The 24090-nt window shown below is 33.4% G+C and overlaps 2 protein-coding genes across 3 annotated transcripts; one reads left to right on the top strand and one right to left on the bottom strand.

Moving 5' to 3' along the window:
* Nucleotides 1–1917: 1917 nt before the first annotated feature.
* Nucleotides 1918–5179, top strand: LOC138311048 (transmembrane protein 35B-like). Of its 2 annotated transcripts, none has more exons than XR_011206517.1 (3): nt 1918–2447; nt 2848–2976; nt 3663–4711. XR_011206517.1 is itself a non-coding variant. In XM_069252482.1 (3 exons), the coding sequence occupies exons 2-3, from the start codon at nt 2869–2871 to the stop codon at nt 5057–5059; spliced, it is 450 nt and encodes a 149-aa protein (XP_069108583.1). In that variant the 5' UTR covers nt 1922–2447; nt 2848–2868; the 3' UTR covers nt 5060–5179. The 2 variants fall into 2 exon arrangements, 1 of the variants encoding a protein (XP_069108583.1); XM_069252482.1 differs by lacking the exon at nt 3663–4711 and adding an exon at nt 4718–5179 and having other exon boundaries at nt 1922–2447.
* Nucleotides 5180–5785: 606 nt separating this feature from the next.
* On the bottom strand, nt 5786–24033 carry LOC138308277 (threonylcarbamoyl-AMP synthase-like). Its single transcript, XM_069249302.1, has 5 exons — nt 23870–24033; nt 10899–11094; nt 10497–10602; nt 10021–10181; nt 5786–9819 (listed from the first exon to the last, which is right to left on the bottom strand). Exons 1-5 carry the CDS (start codon nt 23997–23999, stop codon nt 9726–9728), a joined length of 687 nt encoding a protein of 228 aa, XP_069105403.1. The 5' UTR covers nt 24000–24033; the 3' UTR covers nt 5786–9725.
* Nucleotides 24034–24090: the final 57 nt, after the last annotated feature.

Genomic DNA, 24090 nt, shown 5'->3' with positions numbered 1-24090 from the left:
GTGTCGTGTTGTGTTGTTTTGTAAAAACGAGTTCTTATGGGGTCACTTTTCAACGCGGTCTATTTTCAACGGGTCGGTGAAAAAAGTGCGCAGTTTTCAACATTGAAAAATGACCCGAGGTCAGTTTTCAACGGGGGTCCATTTTCAACGTTACACCGGCTTAGTATCACTAACCGTCCATCTCTGGGCCATGAGTTGGAAACCAATGTGGGACAATTATAAATAACATGCAGTGACCACAGGTCGATGTTTTTACTTCTGATTCTTTTACTTTTCTATCTTATATGCTTTGTGCGCAACCAGTTAATATGTTATAATAAGGATGTTAATTAAATGAAATAACAATACCCTGGCAGTTTCAAGGTACGTGTACATGTACCGTGGCGCTGACAACCACCTGTTTCTTTTATTAAATATAACAGTGCAAGTTTGAAATTATATGGATTTTCTTATAGACTAAAAGTTAGAAACCTATCGTTATACGCCATATTAAACCCAGTATATATCAAAAAAATATTCATTTCTATGTAACATGCGGCAATGGATATATTTTTTATAATTTGCAACTGACTTGGGTCATATTATGTATGAAAATGAACAACACAAAATGTACTTTTATTTAAGGATTAACTTGAATAGATTTTTTATGTTATGGAGATATAACACAAAAATCTGAGTGTACTCTCATCATAAACCGCGAAATCAAATTACTAAAGATGATCTCTTCAATACTCAAAATTCATTCTGGGACTCTTTTGTCTATGAAATCATTACGCCGTCATCTCAGCCAATCAGAAGCAACGTCACAAACGGCGACGCCATTTTTTCCTTTATGGGCTGATAAAGTAAATTTTTAAACCAATGAAAATGCTCGTAACAAGCAAAATTGAATTATATGCTTATAGAGCGAACAACACAAAACAAAGCGATTTTGGTATGATTACGTCATAGACGTTATGCCGTTGATTAAGGTAGGGCATATTCGCATTAGGGACATTTGCTTTGGACACGGCAAAATCAAAGTAATTAAGATACCGTTTTATATCTGCATATGATGTCTACCTCAGATAGTTTTATTGAACCTGTACTTTGTCATGATTGTTTATTGTCCACTTACATCGTCTTATTAATACATTTCAGCTAAACAACGCTGTTCTACTTTTTGATACAAGATGGGACACTTTGCTCTTTTTCTATTCTACTCTTTTACTACTGAAAAAAGACTCAAATTCCAAAATGCCGTTATCTACAAAATAAGTATATATCGTAGTACTTTAGATGGACGAATTTTAACAGTTTTGAGTGAAAAATAACGAGAGTACCGTGACTTTCTTACGTATTTGTGCAACCGCGATGTAACATGGGACAACGAGAAAATGACGTTATGTTGACAAATTTCTACGAATTTTTCCTAAATATTTTCTTCATATCTGTCAAATAATTATGTATTTCAAATCTGTGAATCCTTCCGGTTCGTTTGGTATATACTTCATATTTAGAAACTTGACTAAATGCATCACGTTTAATACTAAACCGCGAATCACCAGTATCTTGTGACACGTCTGTACCCTTACCCGAGTCAAAGTCACGTACGCTAAATAAATGCAATGCATAACCGCTGAGGAGTTGATGAAATTATTTTTAGACAAGAACATGCATCTAATAATGTTAACACAACTGTAAGGGCGTTTTGAGTAGTTCTAGACAAAAAAATCTTTACTACACAGGCAAGGGCCAGGGTTCGGCATTCAAGGCTATTTGTAATGGCGATTGAACATTTCACATACATTTGACTACAGTGGGCTTTTCTGACATATCACAGTTAAACCAACTTAATTCCATTAGAAGTGGTTTGTTTCCGAAATAAGTGCAAGTTTTAATGTACTCTTAAACCGAATTGTCCCTTTCAAAATATCAAGAATACTTTCAATGAAAACTTCATCATCGTCTGCCAGAGGTAGATTTCATATCAAATGGTATCCAACTGTAAAACATATCAATTTAGACATTCAAGTTGGTAAAATGCTGAATTAGTAATCTAAGTCAACTTATTTACGAAACCACTCAAAAATATGACTCTAAATGTTACCAACATCAAATAAAAAGTAAGCTTACGATTACGCAATTATCCAATTCAAAAATTCAAGACGATAAAGAAACCGTTAAATGACGATATTTAATGTGATTCTCCATTGCCTAAACTATAAGAGAGAAGAGGAAGTATTTTAGGTCTATTTCAATACATATCGTATCCCTGAAAGAACTTTGACAACAAACGCCCCCGCAGGCCCACCACGTACCTGTACGACGGTCAGCTCGGTTTGATGGATGTCAGGCGCCCAAGGTCAATTCGTCGTACCCGATACTCCAAATCTTCCGGCCAATGATCACTTATTAGTAGAGGTACCCTGACGTGTACATTTAGTTCCAAACAGATAACCAAAGAGGTAAGGTCATTAATGCATAATTTTAAAATGGATGTATCTTAAAATAGGGTTATATTTTCATTATCAACTCATAATTGTGTTTTCCCTTGTATCTTTTTTTTAACGAAAACTACTCATATAGTTTACGCATTGAATATTAAGTAAAAAATTCAATCATTAATTATTGAGTATGTTTTTGACGTATAATCCATGAATAAAACACAAAAAGCTTTAGAATACCAGCACATGTATTACAGTCGCGGTCAAGTCTAAACGTGAATTCTTGTGAAACACATAGTTTTATCTTTCCATGTTTGTTATTTGTTCGTTTTGTAGGTGTTTTTGTTGCTGATATCATAGCTTGCCTTTTAAACCATTGTCTGACATTTTCACTAAATTACTGAACTCATGTTCCTTTCAGGTAAAAACCAAAGGTCACAAGATGGCGCGGTTAGCGGAGTACGCCCTGACAGGGTTCCTGTCTTTGGTATACATAGCGATGGGCTTCGTCAAGCTCTATCCAACCTCCCAACAGATGGCGTTCGCTATTGTAAGTACCCCCTATAGATACCTAATATAGATGTCTAGTGTTTGAAAAATAGCTGTATATTTTGGATTCCGACCAAATGAAATATACTAACTATAGAAGGCGAGATAAAGAGTATACTTTCAAACAGACCTGTTAAAATGTGTAAAAGGCTTTCGATGGGTATCCTGCATGTGCATTGCTGGGGAAGTGCCTGTTAGGGAACTGCATTCTTGTAGTTTAATGCATATTCGGATGTCGAAACACCGGATATGTTTTAGAATATTGGCTGAGTTTGATATATCTATTTCAAACTGTATATAGGAAACGGTTTACCTTTTTGCTTCGAGGTTTGTGTTTGTATCATATCGTTTACTGTTTTGAAGTCTTAACATAAGTCGGTATCGTTGAATGAAAGTCTACATTGGTATGGTTCTGTTTTGAAGTTAATGTGTGTATCGTTTCCTGTTTAATGGTGCGAGTAGCATTCACTTGCTGTTTTGAAGTGTGAAGATTTTTAAGTATAACTATAAACAGTCATTATTTCTTGTTGCCATTTTTAAGGATGGTACATGTCTATCCTGTGATATGTGAATTGTCTGTTGGTGTCTCTTATTAATAACCATCTAGGAAGTCATCTTTAGGATAAATGTTGGTCCGTTGTCACTGTAATAATGTCACTAATGAGGTGTTTTCCTGTTCTGTTTTAGGAATTTCGCTCTATGTTGTATTCGTCCGTATTCCCTAGCACGTGGTTGGGGTATATGCCAGACGCCGATATGTACAGGGTCGTTACAGGCACCTTTGAGTTTACTTGTGGACTGGCCATGTTGACATGGGACCGAGAGCTCCGTTTGGGAGCCTGCGGGATCCTGATGGCGATCCTCTCTGTCATGATCTGGTCTGGCCTGGCACTTGGAGACTACTTCTTCGTTTGGATTTATATTGTTGGACTTTTACTTCAAACCTTCTTGTTTGTTTTAGTTTGGAAAAGGAAAGATGACTGAGATTGAATGTGTGTTTGAAGCATTGTTTTGTCAGATTGTCAAAAGACTCAAACTAAGATGCCAATATTGTTGAGATCATACCATTGACACTAGATGAGCACTATTTCGCTTGGTTTCACGTGGACGGATGTTGCTTCGAAAGCAGGACTGAGATATTGAGATATGTACTCCTTCAGCTGCAGGTGTGTTGTTTTATTGACTGTCGGCCTCATATAAATGGGACACTACGTGCTTTAATCGGAGCCTAGAAATGGGTAGCATCCACTGCACACTTCTCCACATCATGAAACAATTTCCAAGTATATGGCAGCATTCATTTGACACACAAACACGTCGATGTGCATTTTTATATGTAACAAAAGACGTATCTCGTTGATCATCGATTATGATCCAACACGGGATATTTGAATGTTTAGATAGGGCCAGATTTGTCAGGATCAAAATGGAAAAGACGAAATTTGAATTCTTGATTTTACTTTCAAAATATATACATTTTGTTGATAGGTGTTGTATCAAATAATTGTCGATAAGGATTTGAAATTTAACTTCTTTTGGTGTAAAGCTACAATCTATCCATTTTGTATACCTCAAGATGATTGTACTTTGTATTTTGACCAATTTGCATTTTAACTTATTTATATTGTGTAATAAAATATTAAATTTAATCTACACTGTACATCCACAGTTAATGTTAGCTTTTGATTTCATATAAATAACTGTATGAGAGTGCTATATGTTGTAAATAATGTTCTTTCCAGACTAGACAGTTCCAAGGCTACGCCAAGGTGTGTCCTACAGTTCTGTTTGAATTCGTACCTGATCCTCACAAATACCGCGTGTTCGTGGGAGTATGGGAAGTCTGCTGCGGCCTTGCCTTATTCACTGGTGATCGTGAACTCAAACAAGGTGCATCCGGAATTCTCCTCGTCATCATGTCACTCATGTTAATATCAAACGCTCTCCTTAAAAACTATTCCACCATGTTCTTCTTCGCCATGCACTTCTTCTTCCTGTCCTACCTATTCGCCAGGTTTTGTCGGAAACCCGTGCAGCTTATAACGGAAGAAGAGGAAGAGAAGGACTTCAAGAAAGAGCAATGAGTATTGGAGCATCCTCTAGTATGCAACCAACATTGTGTAAATTATTTTTGGCGAAAGCGAATGGTCATTCTGAAAAATACACACTATTGTGCTATCATGTAACAATTGACAACGAAAGTTTACATATTATTATTTATAACAAATAAAATATTATACATTTTAAGTCGATAATGCTTGTGATGTCAATCATACGTTCCTATACTCAATCGCCTCTATATACACCCCGCATGTTTCAAACATGGTTCATTCTAAAGAGGATTTCAAGAACACTCGCCGTCTGAAAGTACAATGGAATGTTGACTGTTTCAGCAGATATACCGCTCTCTGTATCACCGATGACACTCGACAAAATTTAGTCCTGTCCTTTATATCTTTATGCTCTTCTTTAAGCAAGGGATACTGATTAAGACGAACATCTACATATCTTAGCCGCAACAAGCTTTTCGAGCCAAGAATTTCGCATATATATATATAAAAACATTTCGCTCTAAAATGTGAGAGCACCAATTGTATTTTCTGTACTGTATACAGTTAGACTAGAACAGCAATAATCACAAAGGTGAAAGTTCACCGCTGTAATAACAATCTCTAAATCTGACTGCAAAAATTAGACATTCACATTATACTATATATTATATTTCGCAATATCTGTTTACCCTGTTTCTATAGATACAAATATATCTATAATCCCTTTGCTGCGCTAAAGCGATAAATCTAACAACACAATAAAACTTTATCTATTTTATTTGTTAAGAAATATACCTTTGTATCACAGACATAAAATATAAGCTTTTAAGTGAATCTAAAATGCATTAAAAACACGAGAACAAAGTTAAAACAAATATACCCGATCTCAGTGTGCGTCAGTAAACCAGCAAGTTTACAAACTGTACCTAAATACTTAATTTACCTAACCAAACATTAATGTTAGGTAAGCGTTTATCATACTAAAATATCAAGCTGTTTAATGATTCTACTGATATTTTCTTCACATTGTAATCTACAAATGTGCATGCAAGACGCATTTCAAATGTTGTTATTTAAAATGATTCTGTTTTGGACAATTACATTTTAGTTCATTGGTCTTTTCCTCTGTTTGATCCTAAAACAATTGTGGTAACTTCTTTATCAATTTAGTCATCCTTTCTAATTTTTACATGCACTACAATCCGAGTGCATCAAAATAAAGGATTATTTTTTTCATATATTTTATCTACCACTAGAATATGATTAAAGCTTTAAAAACACAAAAGGGAAAGAAAAGAAATGAATTTGTTCTCTAAAATTATTACCATTTGCTTGCAATCTAATAATATTACAACAATTATATTTATGCTCTGCTTGATTCGGATTAAAATCGCATAGGAAATGTGTCTTTATTTAGTAAATTAAATACTGTACAGGTTGTGATTAATACGTGTAAAACTTAAAATGATAACCTTATTACACAGGGTTCGAATTAACACTCGCCAACTGGCCAAATGCGAATTGTTTTTTGAAATGGTGAGTTGAAAAATATTGTACTTGCAATTTTTGGTGAGCGGATACATTGTTGTTATTTTCAATATATAGAACCAGACATCCAAACACTGTTCATTATGTGAGCTTAGACAAAAGTAAGTGATACTTTAATATGTAACTAGCTTTCATTTGCACAAAGTGCCATATTCTGAAAATAAATAGTTGTTACACTACACTACAGTGACACTAAAAATGTTCCAACATTTATTGTTACCTACAATAAATTAATATAATAAATGTCGATGAATTTGGTTTGCTTTTAATTTTTCTTTAAAGTGGTAAGCAAATTTCTGATTTGGTGAGTTGAAATTTTACCAACTTACCAAAAATGGATAGTGGTTTAAAAGATTAAATTCTACCCCTGATTACACCAGTAATATTATTATACCAATAATATGTACAAACATTGAAGCATGAAACTACAATGGATGTGTTTACTGCTAAATAAAATCATTTTAAAATACATTTAATCTTGTATATAAGCGCTTTCAGTTAGTAACTTTGAAGAAGGAAAAAAAAAATTGAAAAACACACAATTGGCCCCAAACTGAGCGAAATATGAAAAACAGATTCAATATATACCAACAAATTTGTTGTTGTAAAAATTGAAGTTTTTACAATTATGTGTTAGTATAAGCCCTACAATACAATTGTATACTGCAAATACTTTAATAATATGTAACTAGCTTTCATTTGCACAAAGTGTCATATTCTGAAAATAAATTGTTGTTACACTACACTACAGTGACACTAAAAATGTTCCAACATTTATTGTTACCTACAATAAATTAATATAATAAATGTCGATGAATTTGGTTTGCTTTTAATTTTTCTTTAAAGTGGTAAGCAAATTTCTGATTTGGTGAGTTGAAATTTTACCAACTTGCTTAAAATGGATAGTGGTTTAAAAAATTAAATTCTACCCCTGATTACACCAGTAATATTATTATACCAATAATATGTACAAACATTGAAGCATGAAACTACAATGGATGTGTTTACTGCTAAATAAAATCATTTTAAAATACATTTAATCTTGTATATAAGCGCTTTCAGTTAGTAACTTTGAAGAAGGAAAAAAAACTTGAAAAACACACAATTGGCCCCAAACTGAGCGAAATATGAAAAACAGATTCAATATATACCAACAATTGTTGTAAAAATTGAAGTTTTTACAATTATGTGTTAGTATAAGCCCTACAATACAATTGTATACTGCAATCATTTAATATAAATACATGTAATAGGTTGATACTTATATGTATAGAGATGGAAAGTTTAAAAGTTCCTTATCCCCTTATAGCATGTATTAAACGGTTTTTAACATTATTTTAAAAATTGTTAGTATGAACAGTAGGCACTACATTTTGAAACAAACTCCTTTATAATAAAAAATTATCAAACTTTCCTATTGAATAACAGGTAGAAAATTCATGTGTTTAATTTGAAAGGAAATAACTTATTTTCGGTTAATGTCACTTTAACAGTAGTACACTTACTTCAAGTTAGACTATCATACATTCAAATGGCTCAAGATATGTATTCCTTGTAGTATTTAATTGAAAAACAATAATACAATTTTAAACTAAATATAATAATTGAACTTTGGTTTGATATACAAATGCAGTTGATTAAATATTCTTGAAAAAAAAAGAGAAGAAATTTATGCCAATGACCATGGTCTAATATCTTTCCTACTTATACACATTTAAATATATAAAACAACCATTATATTTAAATTTACATCAAGAAAACAATTTTATTAGCATTATTTGTTAACTTTTTGTTCTTTTTTATCGCCTTGTATAAATCCAGATTGGCTTTTTTAAAGGTGTTACTGAGCAATACAAAAGTGACTTTGTGGATGTTAAATGAGGTGTGTCCCACCTCTCACTGATAGTGACAACTGAAAACTATTTTAATATACATGATGTATTATGTACAGATCTGTAACATGTAGTATGTCCATAACATTTATGTTGATACTTGTGAGACCTCTCAGCCAACATTCCATTTAAACAAACTTGCAAACAAAAAAATCCTTTCAACTCTAAAACTTCATTTATATATTATAGTATACTGTTACAGTTAAAGTGAATATTTTCTCAAGTGCATAATATCACAATTTGCAAGCATACAACTTTTGTGATAGATATACCATCAGACTTTTAGCTACAGTCCATATATTCACAAAATATTATGTGCAGGGAACATTTTCTTGATCTAGCAACCATAGCGTAATTAGACTACAGTAACCAAGGGTGATGGCGATTTAAAGATAACATCATCAACACATAGCCTCATAATTTGGTCTGTTAATAAAGTAAAACATTCATACAGTCCAACCAACTTAATACAAACTCGGATAGTATAAAATCCTGCTTTATAGAATGTAATTGAAATCCCCTGCAAATTGCATTCAATATCATTGTATTTATTATCTGTTTAGTACGAATCAGTTCATATGAAAACCCGGGTAAACAATTTCCCCTGGGTACCTTTTGTGTTGTTTTAAACTCCTATAATGCGAAATGCTAAAACCAGAGTTGGTCAATCGTGACCTGTTTTTATAATTCATCACTGCCGTGTGTCAACATGCGTACTGAAATTATGTGTATACAGTGGATAAACCACATACATGGGGTGGACATTTTCAATAAAAAACAATAGGCCCTGTCCAAAGTATAACTTTAGTGTTATTGTTGTGTTTGGCGTTCAAATGTTAACCCACTTACATGTAGTACCAAACCCGCATAATATGAAAGGATTTGAAGGGTCCCCAGGAATTCGTAATAACTGGGTTGGACTGTATATAACCATAGGAACTGTATTCTTAAATTCTTCTATTGCTAGACACATTTTAGACCACACCCCATCCAGCCATATTGAATGTACTATTATGCCTGAAATCAAGTTTGAGATCATTAGCAGTTTGTCTTTAGATGAAAAACTTAATGATGACAATACTGAACCCTGAATTGTAATCTCTTGAAATAATGTCAAGAGATTTCCATTGGTCCTGCGGAGATAACAATGCTCATGTCCATGACGTGTCCTATCACTGAGCTTGAAATTAAACAGTGTATATGCATTGCAGTTACCGGTAATATCACAAATACGAGGACTGAAGAGCATCACCTGTAAGCTATCTATCTGTTATTGAGGCAGCATCCAAGTCCGAAGACTTCACATTTTTAAGTCCATGTTTCTCCAGTAGTTCTGATGTTGGTCGTAAAGCACTGAAATACAAAGTTAAGCTGTCAAAGTGTATGGCCTATATAGTGTACCAGATAGGCACAGTCTTATTGTACTGTACTCCTGATGAAGATTAATGAAAATTGGGTTTGTTAATTTCAAAAACATCAGAACACTTCATCTTAACCATTTGGATGTGATATTATATAACAAGGACCATGAATTTTTGATTACATATTGCATACCTTCCATCCCGTATAATTCTGTACATCCCTGTCTGAGACAAGTCTACCACAGTAGACCCCTGTCTGGACTCTGTAGTGTTACCAAGCATACCTCCATCCACCACCAAGTCCAACATCGGCCACAACTCACGGAACTCCTGTAAATATACCTCACTGTTTACCTGTTACTACACTAGTAATTTGTGTTCTGCATTTTACTGTGTCTTGTGTCATCAGAAAAATAATAGACTAATTAAACCTGTCACCCAAAAGTGAATTTCTTTTCCAAAATAAATGTAACCCTGGTCAATACTAGCCGCAATATATCGCTCGGCTAGAGAGAACTTCTCTTTAGCTCCATCGGTTGAGCGTCAGACTAGTAATCCAGAGGTCCCGAGTTCGATCCCTGTCAGAGGCAGGTATTAAATTTATTGTAAATCCTGCACCCTGTTACATTGGCGCCCATGTAGGGACTCGGGAATGATACTTCACGATACCTGCGAGGAATCGTCCCCTGGAAACTCTTTCCTTGTAAATACTACAGTGACAGGGCCAGGGAGCAGCTCCGACAATAACTCCCTAGAGACTGTTACATGACCCCACCTACAAGCCAGAAAGTGTTTTGATAAAAAGCTTAAAGTAAAACATAATTTTATATAGCATTTAATTAGATATATAAATTTCAGATAAAGTGTTCAAGACTATTGATTATGCGAACCATCTAATCGAAGTGTCATACTTTAATCATTCCTTTCATCTTCTCACACATTAACTGATAAATAGACAAAAATATCATTCTGCTCTCTGCAAATTGTTGATTCATTTTAAAGCAAGATTTATTTGTTAATCAAGCATTTCCATTCATATATATATATATATATATATATACATGTACATACTTGTATACATCATCAATATCAGCTACACTGATAGCGATTGGTTTCTTCAAATCTCGATTTTTCAGTTGATAGATCCTACTAGTAGCATCATTCCTCTGAGCTAATCCTGCGACTCCATATATAGTATCTGTTGGCACTGCTATGATGTTTCCCGATTTGAGACTTTGTGTTGCCAAGGAAACCACATACTGTAAATCTGAAAAGGGAATAATCATATAAATATTGATCTGTATACAACTTCTTCAAGTCATCAATTGCTTGTTTGTCAAATATTCATACTTACTACACATGTAAATTTTCCTTTTTAAGAAATCTATCATTATACTTGCATCATGGGTTAAATTTACAAGCACATAATAATTATATATATCCATGAACAATCAATATTTCTGAGCTTTAAAGAATTGTTTCCATATAATGTAAACCGGATATATTAAATTGGAATTTAAGTGCACTTTAAGTTGAATGTGGTACTAGTATATGTGAATGAAGTAGCTATTGCTAAATCAAGAAACAGGAAAAACACCTGAGTTGTAACAGACAGTTTGTTACATTATATTGTGGTTTTTTCCTCATTTATATTATTTACAGTAAAGCATGCTCATAACGAACAAGCTTACAATGGATTCATGCTCATAACTTAAAATTTCCATCCCTAGTCAATGTTCTTGTTAGAAATATGCATTTGTGTATATAGGAACTATAACAAAGTGATTTTGTTGGTCCCCAAAGGTTTGTTATAAACATGTTTTAGTGTATAGAGTCCTGACTCTTGTATTGCTTTGGCCAAGGTACATGTAACTTACAACTTGTGTACATCAATTATTTGATTGACAACAACATATCTTGATATTAAAGCCCATGTTTGATTTGAAAATTACTTAGATTTAATTTGGATAACATTGGATAACATCACACAGAGGTAAAATGGTTTTCACGAACCAGTAGAAAATCAACATCAAAGATACTTTTAACATTTGATTATTGCACATGTTATACTTGGCTGGGGACACTCCAGTATATGCAAAATAGTCCTGCATTTGAAGGATCATTTAGCTACTCAAGAGCAGGATTCTGTGAAAAGTTAATGCATAAAGTTGTTTCATACATTTTAGCAAAAATGGGTGTCATATTATTACATGGCACTATACCTAATAAAACTTTCTACTGTTGCAGCATTGGACTGGGTTGATTATCGGTGACCAGGTAGCTCAGTCGGTAGAGCACCAGGCTAGTGTTTGGAGGGTCACGGGTTCAAATCCCAGTCTGGCCACTACATTTTCTTCTCTCCTCTTACAGAGTTGGCGACCAACTAATAAACCATGGTGGTGGTGACCGTGTTTAAAAGGGACTCGTATATCTACTAGGGCGCAGACTTCAAGAAAGGAGGGAAGAGTGTAGCAGGATTAGACTCAGTGGGTCGATCATCAGTGACCAGGTAGTGTTCGGAGGGTCCATGCAGGGTTAGAATCCCCGTCTGGCCGTTCCCCTACACTACATAATTACTCAAATTGGGACAAATTTTATTGTAAAAATTTCCACAAACAAATTCACCCCTATTGTTTACTATGGGGCTAAAAACAGCTGTTAAAATGTCTGTTCTATCTGTAACGATAACAAATGATTAATTCATTATAGATGCAAAATCCCTTGGTAATTCAACATAAAATTGTAACCCAATGTAAATATAAGAACTGAACATCTTTCAGTTGGCATTCATAGCCAATACGAATGCCAACTAGACAGAGGCAAATCCAACATGAAGAGCGCTTCATAGAATTTATTGGCTATAAATACCAACTGAAAGACATTCAATGCTTGGAATTCAATCGTTTATAAACAAAAACAGTCTTAAATCATATAATTTTACACCGTATATGGTAATCTGAAAATTATGACACCCTTTTTAATGTGCAATTTTAAAACGACTTTTTCCGTTTGAATTTATCCTTCAAACGCAGGACTATTCCTCATAACGGTTACACATTTTGTACATGATTGTTCCCAACCTGTATACAGTTGGTAGTAGACTAAAGGTTACATATTGTGCACACGGTGTGAACTAGGAGTGGACACGGCGTGCACAAGGTTTAGACTACAGGTAGACACAGAGTGCACGAGGTTTAGACTACAGGTAGACACAGAGTGCACGAGGTTTAGACTACAGGTAGACACGGAGTGCACAAGATTTAGACTACAGGTAGACACGGAGTGCACAAGATTTAGACTACAGGTAGACACGGAGTGCACTACGTGTGAACACGGTGTCCACTACAGGTGGACATCATGTCCAGGTAAAATGTCCACTACATCCAGACCACAGACAGACTAGATGATGTGCCACAGAGATATGAGAAAATATGTATTTATTCTGCAGTCTATATGGACTTTGACAGATAGAAATATTTATTGTGATCAGAAACATAATATTTATTGCAACATAAAAATTGCAGTTGGTGACTGGAAATCATTCGTACTGTAATGTTTATTTGAATAGATACATATTAAGTGAAATGTCTCAATATATATATTATCATACAATTTAATTTATAAATAAGGACGTTTATTAGAAGTTATAAAAGCAAATTAACTGTGTTGCAAATTAACTGCGTACGGTAAACCACATACTGGTTATGTCTCATCAAAGGATAGTTCAAGTCTTCTTAGCTAGTAATATGTAGTTTAAAGATGAAATTCTTTTTCGTACGCATAAAGTGATGAACCTTGCGTGGAGTAAGATTTTTAGTGTAAGCAAATCGTCGCCAAAGAGATATTTTGATCGGCAAAATATTTTGATTAAAAAGAATATATTGATGGGCATAATAAAAGCAAGGACATATAAACATAAACAAATTAAATTCTTCATAAAATCTTTAACTATGTATGTATGGAATATTGTTTTCTAAACGGCAAGGTGCACGAAATAGTTTTAATCCTGTCAAATGTATAATATGTATACATTTGCTACATGGAACCTGGCGCGTTGCAAAGCATTGGAAAAATGAGAAATCGTCCATAGACGTTAAAAATCGGCATTAGAAATAACACTTTATTGTGTCAACCGATTGAGGAACCTGTAAGCACTGGCTTAAGAAAGCAAAAATTTATTATCGGGCATGTGCCTGCTCGTGAGCATCAACGCTGTTCAAAGGACCGATCGCTAAAATGAAGGTCACATGCCTGATAACAAATCAAACAGACAGAATAAAAATAAATCCAACTTCTACCCATTTAAACATTAGATTCATAGTTGTTGATTAGATTCTGAATTTGTCATAATTATTTTAATTCTAGAAACCTTGATAATTTGACAATATCCTATTCTGACCTTCTTTTACAAACCGCGTGAGTTACGTGATAACAATGTATGATCCATACATGTAGTATATTGTACACTTATACAAGAGATCCCAGAGGGATCTTGGCGCCCACCAAAGAATGATCTATGTCTGACAATGGAAAGAGGGATCTTTTCTCTGCTTTTCAAACTTTTGCAAACATACTACATATAAAATTTGAGACAGATCGCTTCAGTACTTTCTGAGAAATAGCAGTAACAAACTTCAACTATCAAAATCCAAGATGGCTCCTTGGCGGCCATCTTGTAAATCGATCGGTCCCAAATCGAAATATGCACAACTAGGGCCATAGAGGAACCTATATATGAAATTTGAGACAGATTCATTCAATACTTTCTGAGAAATAGTGATAACAAACTTTAACTATCAAATTCCAAGATGGCAGCCTGGCGGCCATTTTGTTGACCGATCGATCCAAAAACGCATTATGCACAACAAGAGCCCTAGGGAAACCTACATATGAAATATGAGAAAGATCCCTTCAGTACTTTGTGAGAAATAGCGATAACAAACTTTAACTATCAAATTCCAAGATGGCAGCCTGGCGGCCATTTTGTTGACCGATCGATCCAAAAACGCATTATGCACAACAAGAGCCCTAGGGAAACCTACATATGAAATATGAGAAAGATCCCTTCAGTACTTTGTGAGAAATAGCGATATTAATCTTTAACTATCAAAATCCAAGATGGCTGCCTGGTGGCCATTTTGTTGACCGATCGATCCAAAAACGCATTATGCACAACTAGGGCCCTAGGGGAACCTACATATGAAATTTGAGAAAGATCCCTTCAGTACTTTCTGAGAAATAGCGATAACAAACTTTAAGTATTAAAAATCCAAGATGGCTGCCTGGCGGCCATCTTGTTAACCGATTGGTCCCAAAATGCAATATGCACAACTAGGGCCCTAGGGGAACCTACATATGAAATTTGAGAAAGATCCCTTTAGTACTTTCTGAGAAATAGCGATAACAAACTTTAAGTATTAAAATCCAAGATGGCTGCCTGGCGGCCATCTTGTTAACCGATTGGTCCCAAAATGCAATATGCACAACTAGGGCCCTAGGGGAACCTACATATGAAATTTGAGAGAGATCCCTTCAGTACTTTCTGAGAAATAGCGATAACAAACTTTAAGTATCAAAATCCAAGATGGCTGCCTGGCGGCCATCTTGTTAACCGATTGGTCCCAAAATGCAATATGCACAACTAGGGCCCTAGGGGAACCTACATATGAAATTTGAGAAAGATCCCTTCAGTACTTTCTGAGAAATAGCGATAACAAACTTTAAGTATCAAAATCCAAGATGGCTGCCTGGCGGCCATCTTGTTAACCGATTGGTTCCAAAATGCAATATGCACAACTAGGGCCCTAGGGGAACCTACATATGAAATTTGAGAAAGATCCCTTCAGTGCTTTCTGAGAAATAGCGATAACAAGAATTGTTAACGGACGGACGGACGGAAGGACGGACGGAAGGACGGACGGACCACGGACAAAAAGCGATTTGAATAGCCCACCATCTGATGATGGTGGGCTAAAAATTTGCCTGCTCGAAAGGTAGACACCTTTTTAGGTGGGGCCAGGGGCCTGGGGCCTTCTTTGGGCACCCTTCAATATGTTCAGTCAAGTGTATCACAGACTAAAAACACCTGTATACAAGTAGTACCTTATCCCAACCCCAGGAGGCCCATTTATAGCATGCTGTACTTAGGTGGCAGCCTCTCTACATACATACATTGTACTCATCACACAAATACATACAGCTATACAACAATGCTAGTCAATAGGGATATGCGTTTTAACTGGAAGTGCATATTAATTTATTTGTCAATGAAGCTATATACATTAAAATTAAATATAATATAAATACCAAGTGTATAATTAACTAAAATATTTATTTCAAGATTATTGGAATATCATATATATTTCATCCAATATCTTTTCTTTAATTTAATTCTTTTACATTGGCTTTTTACATATATCAGAAACGGGGTGTTCTCTGAACGCCAACATAATTATCAACAATAGGTAGGTGTTGTTTTAGGAAACAATAGGAAGGCAATTATATACTGTTTCATATAAGCTGTCTTTGTTTTCACCTGTAAAGTCACCTGAGATTTACCTGTATTTCAATCAGTATTATAGGTAACATTTGTGGATTTTGGAAAATAATTCCTTCAATATATTCTGTACAATATACAATGTAAACTATTAATTAAAGATAATCGGTGCTTTAATATACATAAAATCATAAACATTGCAAATGCTAAGAATTAATAAGGAGCTACATGCGGATTATTAAGAACAATGCATTTTAAGTTCCAGGTGAAATATTTTTTTACAAAAACCATATCTCAATTTTATCAGAAAAACAGGTTTCTTGATCAATGTATATTCTAATGTAATAGTATTCTGTATTGACATAGGAGTTCCCCAGGGCTACATTCTTAGCCAACTTTCATTTCTTGTGACCGTGCATAGTTGATTTCTTTTATCGCAGAGACATACACCTTTAAGTATTTGGTTTGAAAATGAGTGGAGAAAAACAATATCATAAAAATTTTAATTAATTTTGTTGGAAATTTTGACCTGTTTATTATAGTTTCAGTTGGTAATCTATTAAAGCCGACACAAACACACATATATGATGTTTTATAAACATTGGTAATAATATATCATTGCTATATGTATTTTAGATACAAAATATTTTTAGAAGTAACTTAATAAAAATACCAAATGAAATGAAATTGAAGACTGTTACTTAGGGTCTCAACCATATTCATTTTAATACACATTATTGATGTTAATATAATGTTGCAATACTGGCAAAATTATTTCAAGTCGAAATGTTGTAGGTCTTGTAATTCTCAAAATGTTGCAAACTTTTAGTGCTCAGAATACCAAATTAACAGTTTTCTTATTTTTTTCTATTTAAAGATTACAGTACATATACCAATTTGTATCTAGCAACAATGTTTGACCGAAAATCAACCATAGGAAAGAAATTTATAAATTATTTCTAACATGCACAAAAATATATAATATTACTTCACTGTTAACCGACAACAGTTTAATTATTGGGTGCTCTTATGCTATAATGACATACATTTACATTATAATGTAACATCACGCTGATCTAGACATACCATCTTAGGATAAGAAAGCAGGAAAATTATATAATTATGATAAATTATTCATCCTAATGCAACTTTCAAAATATATTGTATGTTCTGTTAACTTAAAAAGGTCAGTCAAGTACAAGTAATACATTTTTAAAGTTTTGAAATCATATTTGACATAAATTCCCTTACTCTTTGGTAGGTAATTAACGCAGATGTTACATGTACTTTATATTATATAAGGTCACTTAACAGACATATATGGAAGACCTTGTTGAAAAATATCACGTTTCAACTGGCAAAAGGCTTATATTATTTCAAACTTTTAATCGAATTGGTGTAAAACTAAGTTGAAATAGGATAATTCCTTTTTGGATTTTTTTCTTTGATATTACTGAATGGGAAAGTTACTTCCATGTGAAATAGGTTTCAATGAATTTTGCTTGATTTTAGTATCAATCTTTTGAAAATCTAATGAGATTGATACCAGAGATTTTAGATATATCAAGGAAATCTTTAAAATTCTTGAAATAAAATCATTGCGAATTTAATTCAATTTCATTCATAGATTCTATTGTTATATTTTCATAGATATTACCAGAAACATATATTATGTATATATGTATCTGATATTAAATCTGAACACTTATTGAAGTAAAAATTAATCAATATACATTTAGATAAGTATCAACACAGGTAACTTTTACAGGTAAATTTACCTGTTGGCATTGGGACTGCTTTTAGGAAAAAGACTATAACCACTGTCACAACAAACTACCCCACAGGTAAATCCAAAATGTTGGCGTTCAGAGATACACCCATCAGAAACCTGATTATCATGACTATAAAATACCATATTACAATGTTGAATAAGTACCTAATTTAAATTAATTTTGATTATAATATATACATGTATTATTGGTAAATTCAAGGTTGTGACAGACATGCTTGATTTACGCATTGTACAGCTCCCGTCAGCTCCACTTCACGGCTGCCTGTCATGACAATAATTTAGGAGGAATATGATATCCCTGGAATGTTGTTAATAATTGATTTCGAAAAAGCTTTTGACTCCGTTTCCTGGAAATTTATTGATAAAACTCTGAAATACTTTAATTTTGGAAATAGTTTAAGAAATTGGATAAAAGTTTTACATCATAATGCTAGCTCTGCAATTAATCAAGGAGGTAATTTGTCTTCATTTTTTAATATTATGCGCGGTTGTCGTCAAGGCGATCCAATCGCTCCTTATATTTTTATCATCTGTGCGGAAGTCTTGGCTATTCGTATTAGAAATAACAGAAACATTGTTGGTATAAATATAGAAAATTGTAGTATTTTAAATTCTCAATATGCTGATGACACTTCTCTAATACTTGATGGATCTGAAAACTCTTTGAAGGCAGCTGTTACAGAATTAAATATTTATGCCAAAATTTCAGGACTTAAAATAAATACAGGAAAATCACAGGTTATTTGGATAGGCAGTAAAAAGTATAGTAATGATACACTTATTCCGAGCTTGAACTTACAATGGGGAGTTACTAAATTTACACTTCTTGGTATTGACTTTCATGTTGATCTTCATAAAATACCAAAAATGAACTTTGATAAAAAATTATGTAAACTAAAAAATTTAATACAAACATGGAATAAAAGGAAAATATCTCCTATTGGTAGAGTGTGTATCATAAAATCTCTCTTAATTTCTCAGTTAAATCATCTTTTTATTTCACTTCCAAATCCAGATGAAAATTTTGTAAAACATCTTAACACAGTTCTTTTTAATTTTCTTTGGAATAGCAACTCAGATAAATTTAAGCGAGATGTAGTTATCCAGAATTATAATAGATGGAGGTTTGAAAATGATTCATCTTTCATCGTTTATAGACTCGTTAAAGATAGGGTGGATAAGAAGAATTTTTAGATCAAATGGTAAATGGCAAATGATTCTAAAAACTAAAGTAAACTTTCTTTATCTGGCAAACTGTGGAAGTGAATATCTGAATAAAATTTTATCTAATTGTAAGAATGATTTTTGGAAGGATGTATTTACAGCATGGTTCAAACTAAGAATAAAGGATAATCAATTAGAAGCGGAAAAACACTCTGTTCTTAAGACACCAATTTGGTACAATAAAAACATTACTGTTGGAAATAAAACGATTTTCTACCAATCATGGTTTAGAAAGGGAATTTCAATTATACAAGACCTGTTAAAAAGTGTTTCTCCATGTTCATTCCTTACATATGATGAATTTTGTAATAGTTATGGTGTAATATGTAATTATCTTCAATATAATGGACTGATATCCAGCATTAAAAAGTATCTGAAGAATGTAAATTTACCAAATGAAATACTATTTTATCCAATTATTCCTTTTAGTCTTGAAATTATACTGAAAAACATTTGTGGAGTCCAAGATTTTTATAGAGCACTTGTCAAAAACAATACTGTAATAACTGGTCAAGCTAAATGGGGAACCTCTTTTGACTACGATCAAGAAACATGGAAAGATATATATAATATACCCTTCATCTCTACCAATAATACTAAACTTCAGTGGCTTCAGTTCCGAATCTCCCATTATATACTAACAACTAACACTTATCTTTTTGTAAAATTGGTCTCTCTAATAATCCTTATTGTTTGTTATGTGCTTTAGAAAGGGAGACAATCACTCATCTATTTTGGGAATGCTCTGAAGTTCAGGATTTTTTAGCTAATTTTGAAAGTCTTTTAGATATTCTGTTTTATACCATTTGCAATTAATAAAGAAACTATGCTTTTCGGAAAATTTAATCATAACGGAATATATCAAAGAATCGATAATGAAATTGTTCTTTTTATCAAACAGTATATTTATAAAACAAGATGTTTACATGGTTCTTTAAATGTGATGGCTTTTTTAAACTGTATTAAAGATTATTATTATGTTCAAAGATATATAGCTTATAAAAAAGGAGAAAAAACTTTTAAAAAATTTACCAAAGATTGGAAAAAATGGATAAAGCTAGTAGAACTCACAAATCCCTGACAGTTGCACATATCTTTTATTAAAATAGAATATATATTTATTTGTTGTCATACATACATGTGTCATGCTTGCTTTTGATCAGGATGTTGAGCAGTAATTTTTAATTCAATAATATTATTGTAACTATCAAATATAGAATGACTATCTAACTTCTTGCCTCCTTCTTCTTTTTTTTTTCTTTTTTTTCCCCCCCTTCTTTCTTTCTTTTTTCTTTCTTTACTTCTTTTTTTACTTTTTTTTTTTAATCGTGTTTTCATTTAGTTGATTCATTATTCTTCATATAAGAATATATCTACATTTAAATATTATACTTCACGATCTCTCGTTTCTAGTTCATCCCATTATCCCTTCTTTCCTTCCCAATTCTTTGTTCTTTTTTTATTTTTTTTCTCTCCCTCCCCTCTCTCTATAAAAAAAATCAAACAATGAAATTATAATGATGAATGAAAGAATGGCAGAGTGAAAGATGTGCATGGAAGATAACTATATCAATAATTCATGAATATGTGATTAATGTAAAACTGATGTATTGTTTGACAAAAAATAAAAAATTACAACAAAAAAAAATAATTTAGGTGTATTCAGCATCACTTAATATATGTTTTGCCAGCTCATCCCAATCTTACCCCCCCCCCCCCCCCCCCCCCCCCGGGAAACGGTTTACCCAGGCTCTACAACAAGCATGTACATGTATCTAATAAGAATGGTACTTATTATGTGTTTCTTTTTAAACGGTAAAGCATATTTGTTTGTCTTAACAAACTTCCATAGAAACAATTCTAAAAACACATATTATATAAAGATACTGCCCCCATTCTCATAAAGTCATGCAAACACAGAAGGCAACGATTCTGCCCTCTGGCCATCTATCGATGGTCACCTTGAGGTACGTGTATAGCTGGATACTGTGGCTTACCTGTATGTTTGACAAGTGATAATTATTGGACCATGACGCAATATACGGTCAAGATAACTTGTGGGGTTGGGATCATAAACATATTGTGTGTACCAGTAATTAAGAATCAAAACAAGCTGAATTGGGTACTTATAGGTAGACTTAGCCACCAAATAGTGGAGGACGTCATATAGTTTGAAGTGGATTTAATTCTGCATGATCTTTTAAAGACGTTCAGTTTTTAATAAAGAATATGTAATTAAGCTATTTTTACGTACAATACTTTTAGAACTTATAATTAAAATAGCAAGAAAAATATTATAAAAGTGTATATATTTTAATGAAAGACGATCTACAAGGGTATCGCTAGACAACTGATTGATAGGCACCAAATCTTTTTGTTTAAAAGCTATGTATTACCCGGTATATGATTGTGTTACTGATAGCTTATTATAAAAGAAAAAGTGTCTCAAAAGCACATTAGGACTGGTTTTTGCTGCAATTCAGTTGTTTTTGACTTGTGAAAATGCTTGTATTTACTATTTCATGTAAATGACATATATATATATATATATATATATTTAATGCAATTTTAATTACCCATAAAACATTTACTTTTGAAAACGTAATATAGACAATTTAAGATATGAAATGGAAACTACTGATATATAATTAAATAATCTTTATTACTTTTGCAGTGAAAAGGTTTTATTAATGTATACTAAAAAAAATATCGTATTATATAGTTATATATACTGTATATTAAATTGTAGATGTTGTAATTAAAAAAATAAACACTTAAAAATTATCATTATGTATTATTTCAAATTGAAGAACTTATTCTTCCCCGATCCCTAACTGTAACACATCACCATGTCTGTCTAGGTCTCAATGTACCTGGACACGATGTCCACCTGTAGTGGCCACACGTAGTGCACTCAGTGTCTACCTGTAGTCTAAACCTCGTGCACTCCGTGTCTACCTGTAGTCTAAACCTTGTGCACTCCGTGTCTACCTGTAGTCTAAACCTCGTGCACTCTGTGCGCAAAGGGTGTAACCTTTAGTCTACTACCAACTGTGCATGTGACGCGAAGGTGAAGACATTCAGGTTAATAGACGCAAATTAGCAATTTACTTTATTACACATTCTAAAATTGTTACATCTAATGATCTTACATATAATCAGATGTTTTTTTCCACAAAGTGTTACCACCGAGAACACTCTATGAACAGCTGACAGGTTGGGCACATGTAAATGTATTGCTATTATAAGAGCGCAGCTCTCTGCGCGGCCGAAGGCCGCGTGGAGCGAAGCTCTACTAACCATAACACGTGTGTAAGCATATAAATTTCAATACATTCCAATACCCCTTGGACTTTGAAATCATGTCCCGCGGGAAAAGTCTCGCACCTCCATGCAGGCAGCCATGTTTTAATTCTTGTTATCAGCATGACGAGATTTGAAATTTTCTCTAAAGATAAAATGTGTCATTAGGATATACTTTGAAATTACTGTGAGTAGTTTTAGATAACTACACAAAGACATGAACGACACAATAAATGTACTAGTCAAAATGGGTACTGTCTGTGTGTTAATTGTCAAGCGCACTGTCAGCCGTGACGTCAGGAACCTTGGTGCCAAAGATGACGCCACATATTCCCGCGCATTTTTGATACATGGCATTTAGAGAAACAAGATAAAAAAAAATTGAAATAATCCAGTTGAATATTTCTTTCTGACCTGTATATGACGACTGCTGGACACAAATTTTGAAGAATAGCATTTACTAAAAATCAATGATCGGACTGTTAAAACAGTTTAAATCTCATTCTGAGGTTATAATCCTAACTATATTTACATTTTTTATAAGTAGCTGCGCTCTTCTGAGGCTTTGCCTTAAATTCGAAGCTCTACTAACCATAACACGTGTGTGAGCATACAGATTCAAATACATTCCAGTACCCCTTGGACTTTGAAATTGTGTCCCGTGGGAAAAGTATCGTGCCTCCATGTAGGCAGCCATGTTTTAATTCTCGTTAGTTATCAACACGACGAGATTTGAAATTTCTGTACTAGACTAAATGTGTTATCAGTATATATATATACGCTTTAGAATTACTGTAAGTAGTTTTACTTTACACATATACAAGAACAACGCAATAAATCTACTGGTCCAATATATACTGTGTATGGTCTCAAGCGCACGGCACCGTCAGCAGATTCGCGCGTATTTTTGATAGCATGGCATATGGCTCTCTGCATCTGATAAAAACGAGATTGAAGTATATTGAACTATTCCATTTGGATTGTTTTGAATTCTTTCTATCTATCGATAGTATTTGCATGTCAGTGAAATATTTTACTGTTAATCTCGTAGAAAAATATGGACAATAGAATGTTATGATGTTATAATCTTTCACATGTAGCTGCGCTCTTCTGAGGCTCAGCCTTAAATTCATATTAGCGATAAATCGCTATAGGGCCTAATAGCAATAAATTACATGGCTGATGAACGGCTACTGGATCAGAGATGTTTAAATAGAAATAACTTACCATGAGTATTTATGTCAATAACCTTAGCCATTATTGTAGAAATATCACACAGTGTAGAGATTCTAAATTTCTTGAGAGAATATTTAAATAGAACCATGTCATAATTAGCTATTGCCACATGTTTCATCATCTGGACGCAGCCATTTTTAATTTCCGTCCTTGTCTTACCTGCGTTTGATTCGAAGCTTTTAGCTGGCGAACAAAATCAAAGCGTCCAAAAG

The sequence above is a fragment of the Argopecten irradians genome, chromosome 1, assembly GCF_041381155.1.
Source record: "Argopecten irradians isolate NY chromosome 1, Ai_NY, whole genome shotgun sequence".
Classification (NCBI taxonomy): Eukaryota; Metazoa; Mollusca; class Bivalvia; order Pectinida; family Pectinidae; genus Argopecten; species Argopecten irradians.
The sequence above is the reverse complement of the archived record's forward strand: the minus strand, read 5'-3'. Positions and strand labels throughout refer to the sequence as shown.

Excerpts from the sequence above, each read along its gene's own strand:
- LOC138311048 (XM_069252482.1), top strand. The coding sequence starts at position 2,869 with ATGGCGCGGTTAGCGGAGTACGCCCTGACAGGGTTCCTGTCTTTGGTA. Across the intron at positions 2,977-4,717 it reads AACAGATGGCGTTCGCTATT|ACTAGACAGTTCCAAGGCTA; the intron begins GTAAGTACCCCC and ends TGTTCTTTCCAG.
- LOC138308277 (XM_069249302.1), bottom strand. The coding sequence starts at position 23,999 with ATGATGAAACATGTGGCAATAGCTAATTATGACATGGTTCTATTTAAA. Across the intron at positions 11,095-23,869 it reads TATTGACATAAATACTCATG|ATTTACAGTATGTGGTTTCC; the intron begins GTAAGTTATTTC and ends TTCCCTTTTCAG. Across the intron at positions 9,820-10,020 it reads AGAATTATACGGGATGGAAG|TGCTTTACGACCAACATCAG; the intron begins GTATGCAATATG and ends TTTGTATTTCAG.